The 16,806-nt window shown below is 35.5% G+C and overlaps 1 protein-coding gene across 39 annotated transcripts in view; it reads left to right on the plus strand.

The window, feature by feature from the left end:
• Window positions 1-16,806, plus strand: part of MYCBP2 (MYC binding protein 2) — a 193,127-nt gene that overhangs the window by 50,720 nt on the left and 125,601 nt on the right. For 34 of the 39 annotated variants that reach the window (XR_014948429.1, XR_014948419.1, XR_014948426.1 and 31 more), the window contains exons 16-19: window positions 262-407; window positions 3,906-4,007; window positions 10,977-11,084; window positions 16,433-16,552. Coding sequence is in view for 35 of the 39 variants with exons in the window: in XM_032442048.2 (XP_032297939.2) it covers window positions 262-407; window positions 3,906-4,007; window positions 10,977-11,084; window positions 16,433-16,552 (476 nt within the window). In the remaining 4 variants the exon portion in view is untranslated. The remainder of the gene's footprint in view (window positions 1-261; window positions 408-3,905; window positions 4,008-10,976; window positions 11,085-16,432; window positions 16,553-16,806) is intronic. The other 5 variants (XM_032442053.2, XM_085553520.1, XM_085553583.1 and 2 more) reach the window with 1 other exon arrangement.

Genomic DNA, 16,806 nt, shown 5'->3' on the forward strand with positions numbered 1-16,806 from the left:
ACATCTCCACATTTTCCCATACTGTGCATTTAAGTAATTGAAGAAAAGTTAATGCTGAGAAGTCAGTTTGGATGTGTATTGTCAGTGTATGTTCCCAGGCACCATGCAACAGCATCTAGAATTTGAAGTAGCTATACTAACTGTTTATCATGGGAAGAATTATAAGTTTGTTCTATCTGTGGACATGTATGTTTTAATTACCAAGGCATTATTAATGCAAGAAAATAAAGGGTATTGAAAAAGCAACTCTGTTTGATGCAGAATCTGTGGCTGTGGCTCAGGTGAGTCAGGCTGTGCTGTATGTGGATGCTGCAAGGCATGTGCTAGAGAACTGGATGGCCAGGAGGCAAGGCAAAGAGGAATCCTTGATGCTGTAAAAGAGATGATACCTTTAGATCTCTTACTAGGTAAGTGGTACAAAATTTTATGATGTCTTTTCATTTTCTTACTTAGTACACTTTTTATTTCCAGTTGAGGTGTTTTATTTTTATTACTGTTTTTGTGGGGGTTTTTTTGATACTTCTGTTTGAAATCTTTAAATAAAAGTAGTCCTACTACAGTCTTCCAAAACTTCAGTTGGAGTAACAGGCTAATGTAGAAATAGGTTTGTTCTTTCAGCTAGGCTTGTTTTTTATATTCATTTTTCTGTGCTCTATGATAAAATGTTGTATCTTAACTAATGCAGTTCCTTCCTTGGAAGCAAATTATTGAACTTTCGGACTTACATGATCGTTCTAATATGTTAGTGTTCAAATATATAAATATAGCTCATCAGGAAGATTTATTTATTTACTGGTAATGTGGAAACGTGGAATTGTGGAACATTTTAAACTTTGCATTACTGCAGGCATGAGTGTGTCATTTTGACCTGTATGGTTAGAATGCTGTTTCACTTGCCCATTTTTCATAGCCCAACAGTATTTCAGTGTTTTTGCAGACAAAGAAAAGACGGGAAATACTGTTTCTTGAGCATTTCTTTATCTTCTGTCAGAAATTTCTGAATAAAATATGTTGTCAGGATTATGGTAATCACTTCCCATGTAAAGACACACTGAAACTGCACTGCGTGTAAAGACACATAAAACACAGGATCCTTACAGTTGGAAGGGACCTGTCAAGGTCATCTGGTCCAGCTCCCCTACCGTGAACAGGCATATTTACAGCTACATCAAGTGGCTCAGAGCCTGATCCAGACTGGCCTTGACTGTCTCCAGAGATGAGGCTTGCACTATATCTTTTGGCAACCTGTTGAACAGCACCTTAAGTCTCACTTTTTTCTGAAGTCTTTTATCACAAGATGTTAATATTGCATTCTCTGTACTTAGATCTGGACATTTAGAAGTTTGGATAGACTTTGTTAGGCCCAAATTCCCTTCCCTTCCCTTCCCTTCCTTTTTTTTTTTTTTTTTTTTTTTTTTTTTTTTAATAGTTTATTTACAGGCCATAAAGCTTATGGAAATAGTATCTGATATAGAAAATGACTATAAAGCAGTCCCATAGTTGAGTTAAAATATTTGCTCATCTCAACTATATATTTTTTTTTTCCTTTGAAAACTAGGCATAGAAGATCCTTCACTATACTTTGAGCTCAGGATATTTTTCTTTATTTTTTCCATGCTAATGCTAAATAGAAACAGGAAGTGATTCTCACGATGAGTTATTCTAATTCCAAGGACCCCTTGAGGTTACGGAAGTAGGTTTATGGTGTACTGCACTGACAGTGAATGTGACAGCAGCAGCACTGCTTACTAGCTCTATTCTCATGCATGGCCTATGAATGTTCCATGCAATATATGGAACACCCACAGGACCTATAGCAGGAGCAACCACAGGGCACATTGCAAGGGTTGGAGTTATGTCAGGGTCTGTTGCAATGCTCAGAACAGCTGCAGAGCCTGTTTCAGAAATCGATTGTGCTCTGCAGGAAGAAGGAAAAGTGAAAGGGGGGGCGAGGAACTGATGGAAATTGTCCTCCCTAATCTCTTCCATAGCTGGGATGCCTGAGGAGACAAATCAGAGTGTAATTACTAATAGTATCAACATTTTGGTTCCCTAAACCCAAAGATGACTGCAGTGTCGAATATGCGCAAAGCATTAGTTTATCTGCTGTCAGTTTTATCATGATGTAAGCCCACACAGCCTAGCAAAATAAAAACCTTAATCCAACCCCCAGAGATGACAAATAGTGCAGCAGGGGAAATAAGATGCAAGCTTTAAAATATAGTTCCATCAGAAGTCTCCTGAAGAGCTCTGTAAGTAGGGAAAAAATCAACATCATTACCAGCAATTATCAGTTTACCATAACAGACTGTTTTAATGCGCTCTGGTCTGATCTGTTGTTCTCTCAACCCTTTGAGCCCCATGTTGGGCACCAAATTGACTGTTGTGGTTTAAACTAGCTGGTGGCTCAGCACCACACAGTTGTTTGCTTACTCTAATCTCTTCCCAGTGAGTGAGGAGAGAGAATCAAGAAAAGCAAAGTAGAGCTCATGAGTTGACATATAGCTTATTTATTAAGCTAGAGAAAAGGATAATACTTGTGACTATGTATATATGTGTGTATATATATGTATGTATGTATGTGTGTGTGTATATGCATATATATATGTGTGTGTAGTATGCCCCAGTGGCGCAGTGGTAGAAGTGCCGCTTGCAACATCGGAGGCCTGGGTTCGAATCCCCCCTGTGGCACAAGTGGTAGAAGTGCCGCTCTGCTACACAGGAGGCTTGAATCCCGGGGCTTGGACTCGATGATCTCTAAGGTCCCTTCCAACCCGCAGGAGACTGTGATACTGTGTGTACACAAATTATGTAACAAGCGATCCACAAGCAATTGCTCACTGCCCTCCAACTGGTTGCACTGACCAGGTAGTTTCCTTGAGCAGCGGAAGGCAGAGAGATGAACTACCACTCCCTTCAGAACTCCTTTTGCATGGTGTCATATTGTATGGAATATACCTTTGGCCAGTTTGGGTCAACTGTCCTAATTCTGTTCCTTCCCAGTTCCTTGCGCCATTCGCTGTGAATGGCCTTGGCTCTATACAACACTGCTTATTAGCAACCTTAAATATCAGCGTGTTATGAACATTGTTTTTCTCCTGGAACTAAAAACGTAGCATCGTACCAGACACTCTAATGAAAACAATTCAGTCCCAGTTGAAACTAAGCCAGGGAGTTAAGTTTTTTGTACTTTCTTCTGCTTTGTTAACTCCGTTCTTAGCAGGATAGACACCTCTTGGCCTTATGTTGTGCTTGTCATAGTTTGAAGGTAGGACATTGAATTGATTGAGCCGTATTTTCTTGGGGAAAGGTGAGAGTGCTTCAAGATGCAGTTTTTTATTTGATATCAAGAGCAAGATATGTATATACATCTAGTTGGGTAAATGTCAGGATTTATGTAAAGATGTATGCATATATTAAAGTAATTGAATGTTCTTTACAGAGCACATAGGATATGGTGGTAAAGTATTTAAGGATGTATTTAAAATATTTTTAATATGTAACTAAGTTATATTTCAAACTATTGTTTACATCATATTTTATGTTTGTTTATTATTGTTTTGTATTCATGGTTTATTAATAATCCTTACTGAAACTTTCTGGGGAAAAACTGAGATCCATGCTAATCTGCAATATTTATAGAGAGAAAGTACTAAATGCTATTCAGTGAAGTTGGAACTGTGGCAGATTTGTGAAAATCTGAAAATCAGGATATTCAACAGTAAGACTTGAAACTCTTGATACTATTTGCTCCTTTTTCCTTCTCTAAATATTGCACAAGAACTATATAAAGGACTAGTAGTAAGTAGGCTTCAGTTTCTGTTTACTAAAACTCTGTTAATGTTTATTTCTTTCGTAACAATTTTAAAAAAAATTTAAGTGTATTGTTTTCTTAACCTATGTAGCTGTCCCAGTTCCTGGAGTTAATATTGAAGAACACCTACAGTTACGGCAAGAAGAAAAGCGGCAGCGTGTAAACAGGAGACACAGACTGGAAGAAGGAAGGGGTAAGTGACTTGAGGCTTGAACTGTTTAAGCAAACTTAGATTAGGTTCTAAGAATGGGAATTAACTGACTGCTTAAGTTGATGAGTACATTAACTAAACAAAAATCAGAACCTAAAAAACTACTTTGTTAAATAGCCTGCTTTTGAAAAATTGTGAAAATCTATATGATTGTCAAGGTTAAAGTTAAGTGGGGAAAAGCAGTGTTTTATATGAACTGCAGAATCACGAATTTGCAGGGGTTGGAGGGTATCTCAAGATATTACTAAGTCCAAACCGTCTTTTAAAGCAGGATCCCTACGATAGGTCACATGGGTACGTGTCCAGATGGGTCCTGAATTTCTCCATAAAAGGAGACTCCGCAACCTCTTCCAATGCTTTTAAATTACTTTTTTGCTGATTTGCAATTAAATAGTAGCTTTTATTTTTAATGTAAATGCTTAAGCCAGCTTTCTGTAGAAAGTTAAAATGCCTGTAAGATTGTACATTGCTCGCTATCTGTAGTTTGAATTTATTATAAATTATTCTAATTCATTAATGAATTTCTACAGTTACTGTACTTAGCAACATTTCTCATTTTTCAAATAGAAATTTTCTATACTTAAGTTGCCCAAAGCAATCCAGTGTGTTGACTGAATTAAAACAGATGGAAAACACTGGAGCATTTTGAAATCAGGAATTATTGTTGGTATTTTATACAGACTGTGTTCTTCAGTGCTGCTCTTGTTTTAAATATTTCGGAGTTTTAATCTGATAAATAATTAAAGTTGAGAGACTTTAGTCTGATAGAACTGATATTTTAGTGAAGTATGCAGATGTGGTTGGTGACATTCTTGTGTACTGAAAGGAGGAGCAGCAGTGTTGAAATTTTGTACTGTATAAGCTTCTTCTGTTTTAGCAAATACAGTTTTGATTATGTCACTAATGCCTGATTTAAATTTTTAAAAATAATGCCTTTCCAGAATTTGCTACTGTTTTAGTTGGTTTTTTTTTCCCCCCAAGATATCAAGTGTGCATTGTGATTTGAACTTGTTACTTGTTTCCTGGAGTTCAAGGCATCAAACTTTGTGGGGCAATTTATGGCTTTATTTCAATTTGCCTTCAAGAAATTACTAGCTTTATCTTGAGTAAGGAGCAACGGAGAAGAGAGAAACTGTGGATGTAAAGAAGGGCAGAATATTTGTTTTTCTTTGAATCTTTGAAATTGTTTTCAGCTTTGAGCAGTAGTAAGGGAAGCTTTTATTCTTCTGTCTGCATACTGCTGTGTTAATACTAGTGTTAATACCGTTAACAATGCTGAAGTGTCTTAGAAAGGTGTTGATAACAGAGCTGGAAAGAAAATTTTCACTTGGAGGGGTAAAGTTGGAATAAAAGAACAGAGTAGAAGAACATTTCACTGTGTTGAAAAACAGAAACAGCGCAGCTTGTCCACTTTGTGTGCTGTCTCTTAAACAAAGATATTCTGGATCTAACTGTGTTTCAGATGATCCGTGTATTTTTACTGTATGTGTGTTAGGGTCTAGAGGGACCGTACTTAAGGTGTTGACCAGCTTGTTGCATACATCTGTATTATCCGTGTGAAAGAGCGTTATAATTCTGTGCATCTGTGGATACTGGAGGTGGTGGGTATGTCTAGCTGAAAGAGCGCAGATTAATCTCCTTTTCAGAATGGTTTATGTTCTAAAGCTGAGAATATTTTATCATGAATACATATGAGAAATTCTGATTTATACAGTCAGGTATTACCAGATGAAAAATTTGGAGCTTTGTTAATTATTCCAGATTCTGTAGTTTTCCATGAGTTGAGGGTAAGAGTAGTGCTATTCTTGAGAACTCTTATGTCATTCTTCTCTTTCTTGAGAGACACTGGGAACATTTAAATGTTTATCAGATATTGATTTATATGTGCAAAAGGTTTTACAACCTGAAAAGCTGTAGATGATTGTTGTTAAGTTGCAGATTTTGTGGGTAATTAACCAAGGTTAAAAAAGGAGAAAATATTTTCTTTCAATCTTATTCTACTTGGAATAACAATTTAAAAAAAAAAAAAGTATTCATTACTTTAGTTAAAGCTGTTGTGTATTGAGAAGGCTAACTAACTAAGGCAGCCTGCATTGAGCTATTTTAGATTATTCCGAAGTGTAGCTAATTCAGTTATTTCAGTAATTAGTTTTACATTGGTGCCCAGGTATTTAAATACTATTATTTAAAATGCATTCATCAGCAATGGCATTCTTTGTTCATTGCTGAACATGCACTTAAATATACAACAGAGTCGTCTTATTCATATGCAGTATTCTTTATTTAAAATTTGTGCAGCTTCTTTCCATAGTTTTAATTAAATAATTACGCTGATACTTTCAAGACCCGGAAGCTATATTTGTTTCTAAGTTTCTTAAAAACGTTAAGTAGAAAGTTATATCAAACTCATTCATGACTTTGTTTTTAAGAAAGCTTTCAGGAGGAAGTTGTGTATGTTTGTCCTTGATAACCAGAAGATTAGATCTGAAAATTACATTAGTATACTTGATGGTATACTTGGTGACTTCTATCTGAAAGGGATGATGATTATCAATAAAGACAAAATATTTGTACTTTATAAATATAGTTTCAGAACTCCAATTTGCCCCAGACTTGATTAGAACATTGTTTTATATCCAGTCTTTTAATTTAACTTATGTGTTGTTTAACAATATTAAAGTATTCAGAAGAAAGTGCCTAAATTAAAATTATTAACACAACTGCTGCTTAATTTTTACCACTTGACAACTTTCCTTTACACTCAAATTGTCTTGTCTGTATTTTTCTCCTTTAAAAAGTTCTAATGATTTTTCTTCCCTATCTGTTTTATTTATCAATTAAGTGCCAGTAGACTAATGTTCTTTAAGAACAGAGGAAGAGAAATGTAATCTGTTATTACTTTCAGTGTTTTGAACAAAAGAAGCAAGCTTAGCAATGGGCAGTAAAACAAAAATTAACCTTAGTGTCTGCATCACAGTGTCACTGTACAATAACTATTTCTGCAGGGAGATGCTGCTTATCTGAAAAAAGGTTTCAAAGAGAAGTGTACCTTAATTATCCCTACCGTGTTAGGAATATTAAGATGTTGTGTTCTGGGTTTTTTTTTTTTGTTTTATACCTTAAAGCATGTAGCCTGTTTTGTTTTTATATTACCTTTTAAATTTGCCTGCTGTTGAGCTGTTTTTATTCTATATTAAGAATTCATCTCCATATATATATATATATATTAATTATCTGTTTTTTCTCATACAAGAATTTAAGCAGCCAAAAATAAAGTATTACAGTGGAATGTACCATCCAACCTAGGAATCAGTTACTAACAATGCACAGAAGAGCTGCTGTGTTTAGAAGAACATAAACTGTGAAACAACACTGACGAGTTAGGGAACAGAAGAATAAAAATTGCCTGTATAGTCTTAATTTTTACTGTTTGTGTAAAGCAGTACTTTTTGTGGCAACTTCTGATTACATAATTGTGTACTGTGTTTTCAGGTAACCTACTAACTTCACTGTATTGGTCTATATCATATAGCCATTTGCAATAATTGATTTCAGTCGTTTGTAATCACAGACAGCCAAAAAGCAATCGTGTAGGGAGAGATACTAGAAGAAATTAAAATTAAATATACATAAATCATATTAAATCAGAAAACTCTGGAAGCTCTGCCTAACTTCTAAGATGGACTAGAATGCAGAAGCATATTTTGTTATATATATGATCTTAATTCAGTGCCGAAGTTCATTTTGAAAGGCCTGGATCTGTAGAATACACTGGGAGGTGAGGGAGAAGCTAATCTTAATGTTTCTAGTTTGGGATGTTTGATTTGACAGCTGAAGAAAAACTTTCTATAAAATGAATATAATTTACATCTATAGCAACTGATTTAAAATAGCAGCACTGCAGTCTGTTAGTGACTCCCCTTATGTCTGTAACCTGAGCTACTAAAAATAACAGAATAATAGGTTATTATTTCTCTTGTAGATCTACATTAGAGACTTCTAGAAGAGTTTTACAAATAGTTTTCTGCATTTTTAACAAAATAAAGGCATTGGATGTGTGGCTGCAGTGTTACACCAGAGTAGTTAATAGTACCTAATCTTTGCTCACTTTAATACAGAAAATCTTGTAAGTAGAGAGCAGATAGGATCTTTGTGAATAGTTCTTGTGGTTTGTTTCCCATGTTAGTTTGGAGTGGAGGAGGTACTTCACAACTCATGACTGAACATGCAGGCTTCATAATGTAATCAATATGTAGGTGTTTCTTATATTCTCATTCTCAGTTTGTAGATCTAACATTTTCTTAGGTGGGTTTGATACAAATAATTAAGAAATACTGCATTTAACTTTATTTTAGACTCGAGTTCTTCAGCTGACTAATGGGAATGTGGAGAATATGGGAATATCCAGAAGCAGAGATAAATTCTGCTTTGGTCAGAAGATTCAAACACTGTTAAAGAGCCATATTGACTAAGGGAACGTGGCTTGGCAATTGTAGGCAGCAGTGTGGTAGCTGTATGCTGGAGTTGCCATTATTTAATGCATCCCCAATATTCTCTGTCTTCCAAATTTCCTATAATTGTTTTGCTCACCCTAGCATGCTTCAATGCTTTCTGACCTCTTTTAATTCTCTTTTTTTTCTTGCTAGTCTGCTCATAACACCACAGTGCCCTAGAATGCTGCCTCTGGTGGCACAGTGGTAGGAATGCCACTTGCAACATGGGAGGCCCGGGTTCGAATCCTCCCTGTGGCGCGAGTGGTAGAAGTGCTGCTCTGCTACACAGGAGGCTTGAATCCTGGGGGTTGGACTCAATGATCTCTAAGGTCCCTTCCAACCCGCACGAGACTGTGAGACTGTGTAATGCCTTCAGGGATGCATATTGTCCTCTGGGCCATATGTTATACAAGTGTTTCCTGGTACTGTGGAATGTTTTGCCTAAATTATCTGGAGATGGTGTTTTCTGTTTGATTATCCGCAAAGACTTAAATGCTTCAACCCAACCTCTTTGCATTTATTGGATATATACATGTATATGTATATATAAAAATTATCTGTAAATATGTATGTATTTGACAAATGTTATCTGAATTTCACTTTTGTCATCCTATTAGATTCATTCTCTATTTCACGAACTTTTCATTTCATTGGAAACTGAGTATTAAGCAACTCCAAGTCTTCCATTGCCATCATTTTAAAACTCCAATCTAGTTTCACCTGCTATTCATCAAGTTTAGCTCTGTATCTTCTATCCCCCAAACTTTCCTAGCTTTCATAACCTGCCTGTCATTTCTTTTTCCCCTTCCTTGACTTTTTCGCATCTCCACTCCAACTTGAAAGAGGAAAAATGATAATGTTTTTCTGTGAATTTAAGCACTAGGAAGTCAGATGCTAAGCATAGGAAGTGACCTGGCAGAAGGTAATCTTCACAAAAAATATTAACTGAGAATATGGGGTAGTATTATGCATCTGTTTAAAAGAAGCTCTGATTAAGAGGAAACTGTGAAAAGTTGTTTGTTTGTTTGTTTTTAAAAACAAACTAGAAAAAAAGCTAGACAACTGGAGAAAGAATCTGTGTGATGATGGTAAATGAAGTGATGATCCTCGACCATTAGGAGTTAGTTCTTAATTAACAATTGAATCTATTCTAATTGAAGTAGGACGAAGAGACTCCAGGTAAGCGTGGTAGAACTGAAACAAAAATCTGTGCTGTATGTAAAAGCACACACAAATATTGTGGTTTTTTGTTGGTTGTTTTTTTTTTTTTTAATATTAGATAGCATGTGTAGGAAACAATGCTAAGAGGAAATGCAGTAGATTTTTAAGACACTTAAAGATCGGATGGATCAAAGTGAACAGTGAGAAACTTGAGACAATGGGCATTAATGGAAAGTTAGCCAAAATTAATTTGTCAATAAAGATTAGCTAAGAAAATACAGTATTGATGATCTTGGGGATGAAGAAACTGCATTTATTTTTTGGAGTTTCACTTAAGACATTCAAAATGTGTTACAAAGCCTGGTTTGGGATTTTGGTGTGGTTTTTTTTTTGTTTTGTTTTTCTTTTAAAAGTCTTTTTATGGATTGGATTTGGAGACTTGAGGGATAGTGGCAGACATATTAGTTGCTCATGATTTCCACTGAATGTCAGACTACCAGAAGTGGGAGATGCTTTGAAAGAAATTTTTGATGGTAGATGGATTTAACCTTTAAATCAGACCAGAAAATACAAATTGAAGCAAAAAATTGCTTTCCTGTGATGCACATAGAATCGTCTTCAGCAGTGCTTACATCTTGATTTTTAAATTTGGAGAAAATGTTAAATAAAAACATTTCTGCTTTCTTCAAATGTGAATGTTCTCTTAAAGATGTGACCTTTATATAGATGGGAAACATTCCAAGAATAAATTATATGCATTATGAAATTGGTAAGATCAGAAAAAATCTTATGATTTGAATAATTTTCTATATGGAACAGATATTTTTGATTGCTATTTCCTTTATGATAATAAATGAAATTTAAGTGTGATAATGACAAATGGTTATATGTTAGTGCTGTTTATTTTAAATTTAGCATTGGTAGGGTGATATTCCAAATTAGCAGTTTTAAAAGTATTATTTTAGAAGGTAAGGCATGATAATTAGTTTTGTAACTCATAAATGACAGTAGTGTGTATTTATTATCATTATGAGTCTGACTTTCCATTACTTGGAATACAGTTGCATAGATACAAATTCAGGCTAAGCTGTTACTGTGAGATATTTGCTGTTTCTTTCAATAATATCCTGGTTTTATTGTCAAGAAGTAATCATTTTATTTTTATTAGGACCTTCTGAATTTAGATAAACAAGTTTATTATATAATTTTTTTCTATTGACTTTAATTTGAATTTTATTTAACACACTGTTTTCATTTTGTGAGCTTTTCTATGCATGTGCAAAATGTTTCTCCTCAGGCCCCCTTGTATTTCCTGGTCCTATTTTTATGAACCATCGAGAACAGGCTCTAGCCAGAATCAGACCCCATCCAGCACAGCTAAAGCATAAGCGGGACAAGCACAAAGGTATTTGGTCTTCCTTATTGGCTAGGGTGGAAAAAGCTGATACTCCCACCTTACCTCTTCCATGCACTGAATCTCTCTTTTCAAAGAAATGCACAAAGTGGCTTCTGCCTTTCTTCTTGTTAGAATTTTGTTACCTGAGGAGAAAGAGAACACATATGTTGACTTTTTTTTTTTTCCTTTTTATTTTCTTTCTTCTTCTTCTTCTTTTTTATTTTTTTAATTGTAGATATTTGGTAGTATGCATCTTTGTTTTCCATTCTCTTTTTTTACAGAAAATTTTGTTGTTTTTCTGGGTCTTCTCTCATTTCTGAAGCTTTCTCATTCCTAAAGTTCTTAAAGTTTGCTGTAGGAACCCTTAACACCTTCCTGTGTCTCAACTGTCATGTTTAAAGTTGGTTGGTATTTTTTCATTTTGTTTTTGGACTTGTGCGTTATAACTGGGGTGATTCCTGTAATGTATCAACTCAAGAGTTTTTAATTTTAGCTTAGAGTTTTCTCTGTTCAACACTGTTCAACCTTTTTTAATGAAATGAGATATTTGAAATAATATAAATTGCACTTTTTTTTTCAGAAGAGATGTTTTTGGCATTTTTATATGTCTGGAAGGCCAACTTGTAAATACTTATTTTGAAACATGGACTGTATTCAAGTGTCTGTATATGTCTGTATCTATATGTAAATATGTGTGCACTTACAGACAAACAATATGTATGTAAAATCTAGTTTACAGACCTGATCTTAAGTAAACAAAGTTCTGAAATGGTGGTGTCCAGAATGTTACTTTTAAAAAACAAAACAAAAAACAAACAAACAAAAAAAACACAGCTAAATTCTTACAATGACTTTTCAGTTCAATTAATGGAAGTTAGTTATTTGCATTTATGCAAAGAAATTGTATGATGGTTTGAAGCCTTTCTGGATGTGACTTCTTAGTGAACGAGGGTGGTAGGCCTATCTAATTATGAAGGTACCACGTCAGGAAATATCTCGCCTATTTTCGGCAATTGAAAGCAGAATCTGATCCTTTGTTTTTTTGTATATATTTTCAGTCTACTATTTATAACCCAAACATCAACTGTTTTCTTTATTTAAAAATATGTATATTCTCCCAGTAGAGGTTTCATGCTGAACGATGACACACACAGAACCTGCTGTCACTGACAGTCAACTGATGACCACTTTTCTTAAACTAGAACTTCTGCTAGTTTTACTGCATGCAAAACTTTGACCCTGTGGGGAAGTACATAACAGAGTATTTTTGTCCTATCTACATTTGTTCTTTTTTGACGTGTTTTATTATCTGGAGCTCCTTTTAGCTCTGGGTATCTACCTCATTTATTTCCTTACAAGAGAGTAGTGAATTACTCTCAGTTTGAGGTTGGCATCATTTCTTGAAGCTTGTTAGCGCAATACAGATGCCTCTTTTGTTCTGAAACCTTCTGACAGATGTGCTCCATAGAACTGACCATTTAGTTCTTTCCATCCCATGCTAAACAGGTAAGGGAGATCTGTCTCATGTAGTGTCTTTACAAGTAAACACTGAGAGCCATCGGAAGATGGCTCCCTTGAAGAAGATCATCAGTTCCACTAGAAACTAGAAATATCCCCTAACCTCTAGAGGACCTCTCAAGGGAAAATGAAAACCTTCTGAAGTAAGTTGCTATCAAAGTAATGAAATTGTGAAAAGCATAATTTCACCTCATCTTAAAAGGCATTCCTCAATTGCTTCTCCTACTATACTCAGTAATCTTAAGCAATCTGAGTCAGGGATGTTAATTTCAGGAAAAGGACATTATGACATTGTAATCAGTATGTTCTTTCATCTAACTTTTGTGTTATTTTTCAAGCCGGCATTTTAACTTCAGACATTTCTTTTAAAGTGGTCTTGCAACAATTCAACCAACTAGACTTACCTATACATTTTCCTCCTTCTCCGTCTGCAGCTGTAGAACTTTTCCTTAATTACATTTATTTAAACTGGAATGTGAACAGCTTCTTCAGGGATGACAGGGCTTCAGGGCCTAGTTTGAATCTTCTATATAGGTATATTCCCAAATCTAAATGAGTTTTGTTTGGGCAACTCTTTTGAAATCCTTTAAAAATGTATTTAGTTTCATTGTCCTGTGAAAAACTGAACATGAACCAGCAGTGCACTCTTGCAGCTTGGAAGGCCAAGTGGTATCCTGGGCTCCATCAAAAGAGAGATGGCCATCAGGGACAGGGACGTGATTACCTCTCTCTACTCTGCCCTTGTGAGGCACCTTCTGGGAGAATGGCGTCCAGGTCTGGGGTCCTATACAGGAAAGATGTGGAGCTGTTGGAGAGGGTCCAGAGAGAGGGCCAAGAAGATTAGAGGTCTGGAGCACCACTCCTACAAAGACAGGCTAACAGAGCTGGGCTTGTTCAGCTCAGAGAAGAGAAGGCTGTGAGACCAGACTTAATTGCAGCTTTTTAATATTTAAAAAAACATAAAAAGGAGGGGAATCAACTTTTTACTTGGGTGCATAGTGATAGGAGAAGGTTGGAATGGTTTTAAGCTCAAGTAGTGAAGGTTTAGATTGGATGCCAGGGAGAAGTTCTTCACAGAGAGAGTAGTGAGGCACTGGAAGAGAGGGTGAGCAAACGGTTGTATGACTCTGAGCACTGTGGTTCAACCACAGTACTTCCCAGTTTGTGTCTCCAGACTCTGGAAACTTCATTTTTGGGGGTTGTAAGTAGCAAGATTAATTATAGTTTGCAGGAGTCTGTATGTTGAGTGGAAGTTAAAAACAAAGTGAGCTTCTCAAGTCAGTTAAGTTTTGTAAGAGTCATGCACTTGACATTCTACATATTGGTTTTCACTCAACCTCTGTAGCTACCTCTCAGGAGTTCAGTAGACCTAGTTACTATTTTTCTGCACTTGCTAGAGGTTTGACTTTTCTTAATTCCTGGAAAATACTGGGAGGTTATGGATTTTTTTGTTTTGTGATTACTATCACCAAGAGAACTTCCGAGTAAGTTTTGCAGTGGAGATTCTCCTTTGGAACTCAAAAATGCTAACTCAATATATCTTTGTCCTTTAAAATAAATTTTCTTCTTTAATAAGGAGTTGTAAAATATGTTTCATATGAATGCTATTTTCTCTATATCTTGCACAGCAATATTTAATATTATGCATAAGGAAACATGCAGATTGTCTAGCTAGTTTCATTAAAGAAATAACATTCTGCCTCACCACGTGCTTATTGGCCATGTGCATTCTCAGCAAATGACTGTTCAAGTGCATTTGCACAGGAGCTTATATTTGTTACTACTGTCATCAATGGTAGAAGGATGAAAAGAGAGAAAATGCCACAGGTAAACTCCAAGAACATTTCACTTTGCACTGTTCCTGTTTGAAAAGCTGGTGTGTAACAAGGAAGCAGTAAGTAAACCTACTTACTGAGCATGTTTTTCTGGTGGCAATATTAGTCCTTAGAATCATCCCTGGATTTATAGGCATATAAAGTTTAACACAAAAATAAGTATAAAATGTTACTAGTACTCTATTAGAACTAGTTCCTTTCAAGTATGTGTGCAGTTTCTTTACAGATGCAAAATTTGTGGAGATTCCCTTATCTTCTGCACACATTCGTGACTTGAAAATATGTTGTTTTTTTTTTTTAATAATATATATATATATGTTAAAATATATGTAAGTAGAATTTATGTCACAGAGTTATCTGGGTCCGTGACAAGGGGCAAAAAAACCCAGGAAAAGAAAACAAAGGAGAGAGAGGAAAACAACCTTCCGTCTTTCTTTCAGTTTACCCCCAGGTGGATCATGGGTTCTGGGAGAGGGAGGGAAGAGAAACGGTAATTTACTAAATCTAACAAAATCAAACAAAATGTGAGAGACAAGAGTACCCAGAATAAGATAATAGTAGGTGAAATAATCGTACTCAATTAATGTGCTTTTTTTCCGCGCAAACTGAGAGAGAGGTGGAGTTTCTTGTGTCCTGTGACTTCACCTGGCTTCCTCTGCCCACAAGGTCCTCTGGGAATGCAGCCCCTCCTCTCCCATCCGAAGACCCAAAATGCCAGTAAAAGGCAGTAAACACTTTTTATCTTTATCTTCCGTTGTTTTTCATGATGTTCTGATGTGGATTACCGGCAATAAAATTCACAAAACCACAACAATTTAATACTACTTCTTTTTTTGGAAAAGTCATTGGGCAATTTCTGTAAATACTGTGTTATATTTTAAGTAAAATATTTGCAAGTTTTCAAGTAGTGTGATGCACAGTGAATGCTCAGTGTTCACATTTCCACTAATAATTCTTTAAGAATCAGTTTGGGAATTATAAATTTACTGCACCTTGGTTGCTTTTAGCAGCAATTGTTTCCCTGTATCAAAATTCTAATGAAGGAGTCAGGATTATCACAGAATCAATAGTAGAATTTCTAGGGTGTAGTTCTTTTTCTTCTCTTTTTAGGGAAACTTTTACAGTGTAAAAGGACTTTGCAAAAGAACAGTAGTTACAGGTGTTTGCCAGCTCACTTTGGTAATGTGTGCATGTATACTACAGTCATCTGATATTTTTCATTATGAAAATGCACTTTCTTTCTGCTAGTATTATGAAATTAGTTTCCTTTGTTACCCTGTGTCTAATTGTTAGCAGACTTCAATATTGTTTTCTGAAGGAAACTGGCTTTCAAGATGCTTGTGAACAAAACAGTTGTCACTTCTGTACTTTTGTCTGATGCAAGGACTGTTTGACTATAGGAACCAACGCACTTCATTCTTTATGAAAGAAACCACAGAATGTCTAGGAATGCATCAGACATAGTAGTAGTGGGAATGTCAGTGGTGTTAGGCATACTGGTTGTGTAGTATCGGTGAGTTGGTTATGTAAAATAGGAGCTGTATGGCCAGGTTGGAGTCAAGTAGAGTTGTTAACAAATAGTGAATAAACCAGACTTGGCTATACTTACCTTGTTCAGTTACAGTGCTTTCCGTTAATTGATGATATTATTTCCTTGAAGAACAAAAATGGTGGTTATTAAACAAAAATTCTGTCGTTATTTTAATGTCCTATTTTGCTCATTGTTATTGTCTGTTCTTTGGGAGTTTCTGCTTTAGAGGATGTGTTATTTTCCTTTTATGTGTGTAACTTTGATGCAGAAGATTGTTTAGGAGTAGAGTTTCTGTCATCTTTAACATCTACTTTGATCCTTTGTCTTTAGCTGTTTCTCTCAGTATTCTGTGAGCTACTTCTCATACCTTACAAATGGTAGTGGGGGGTGGGGGATTGCTTACTATTCTCATCCTTTCTTCTAACATAACGTTTTTAGAAGACACAGGATGTAATTACAAGTTTTGTTTATAGACGGAAGTGGAGAAAGAGGTGAGAAGGATGCAAGCAAAATTACAACCTATCCACCAGGGGCTGTTCGCTTCGACTGTGAGCTGCGAGCTGTACAAGTCAGTTGTGGATTTCACCATTCAGGTAAAAAAAAAAAAAAATTACCGTAGTATAAATTTCTTGGCTTTTTGTTTGTTTGTTTGTTTTGTTTTTTTATGTTCTGATACATGTTTTCACTACCTTGCTTTTAATGTTCAATAAGGATATACATGGAAGGGTTGGAAAAGGTTGTATCATTTTCTAGCCAGATACACTGTCCACTGACAGTGCAAGGGACTAGAAATATAATATAGAATTATATGCAAGCTTTTAAGGAATTGTTGAGTCATTTTATAACA

Source organism: Coturnix japonica, chromosome 1 (genome assembly GCF_054131305.1).
Source record: "Coturnix japonica strain WE chromosome 1, WE-NBRP24, whole genome shotgun sequence".
NCBI lineage: Eukaryota > Metazoa > Chordata > Aves > Galliformes > Phasianidae > Coturnix > Coturnix japonica.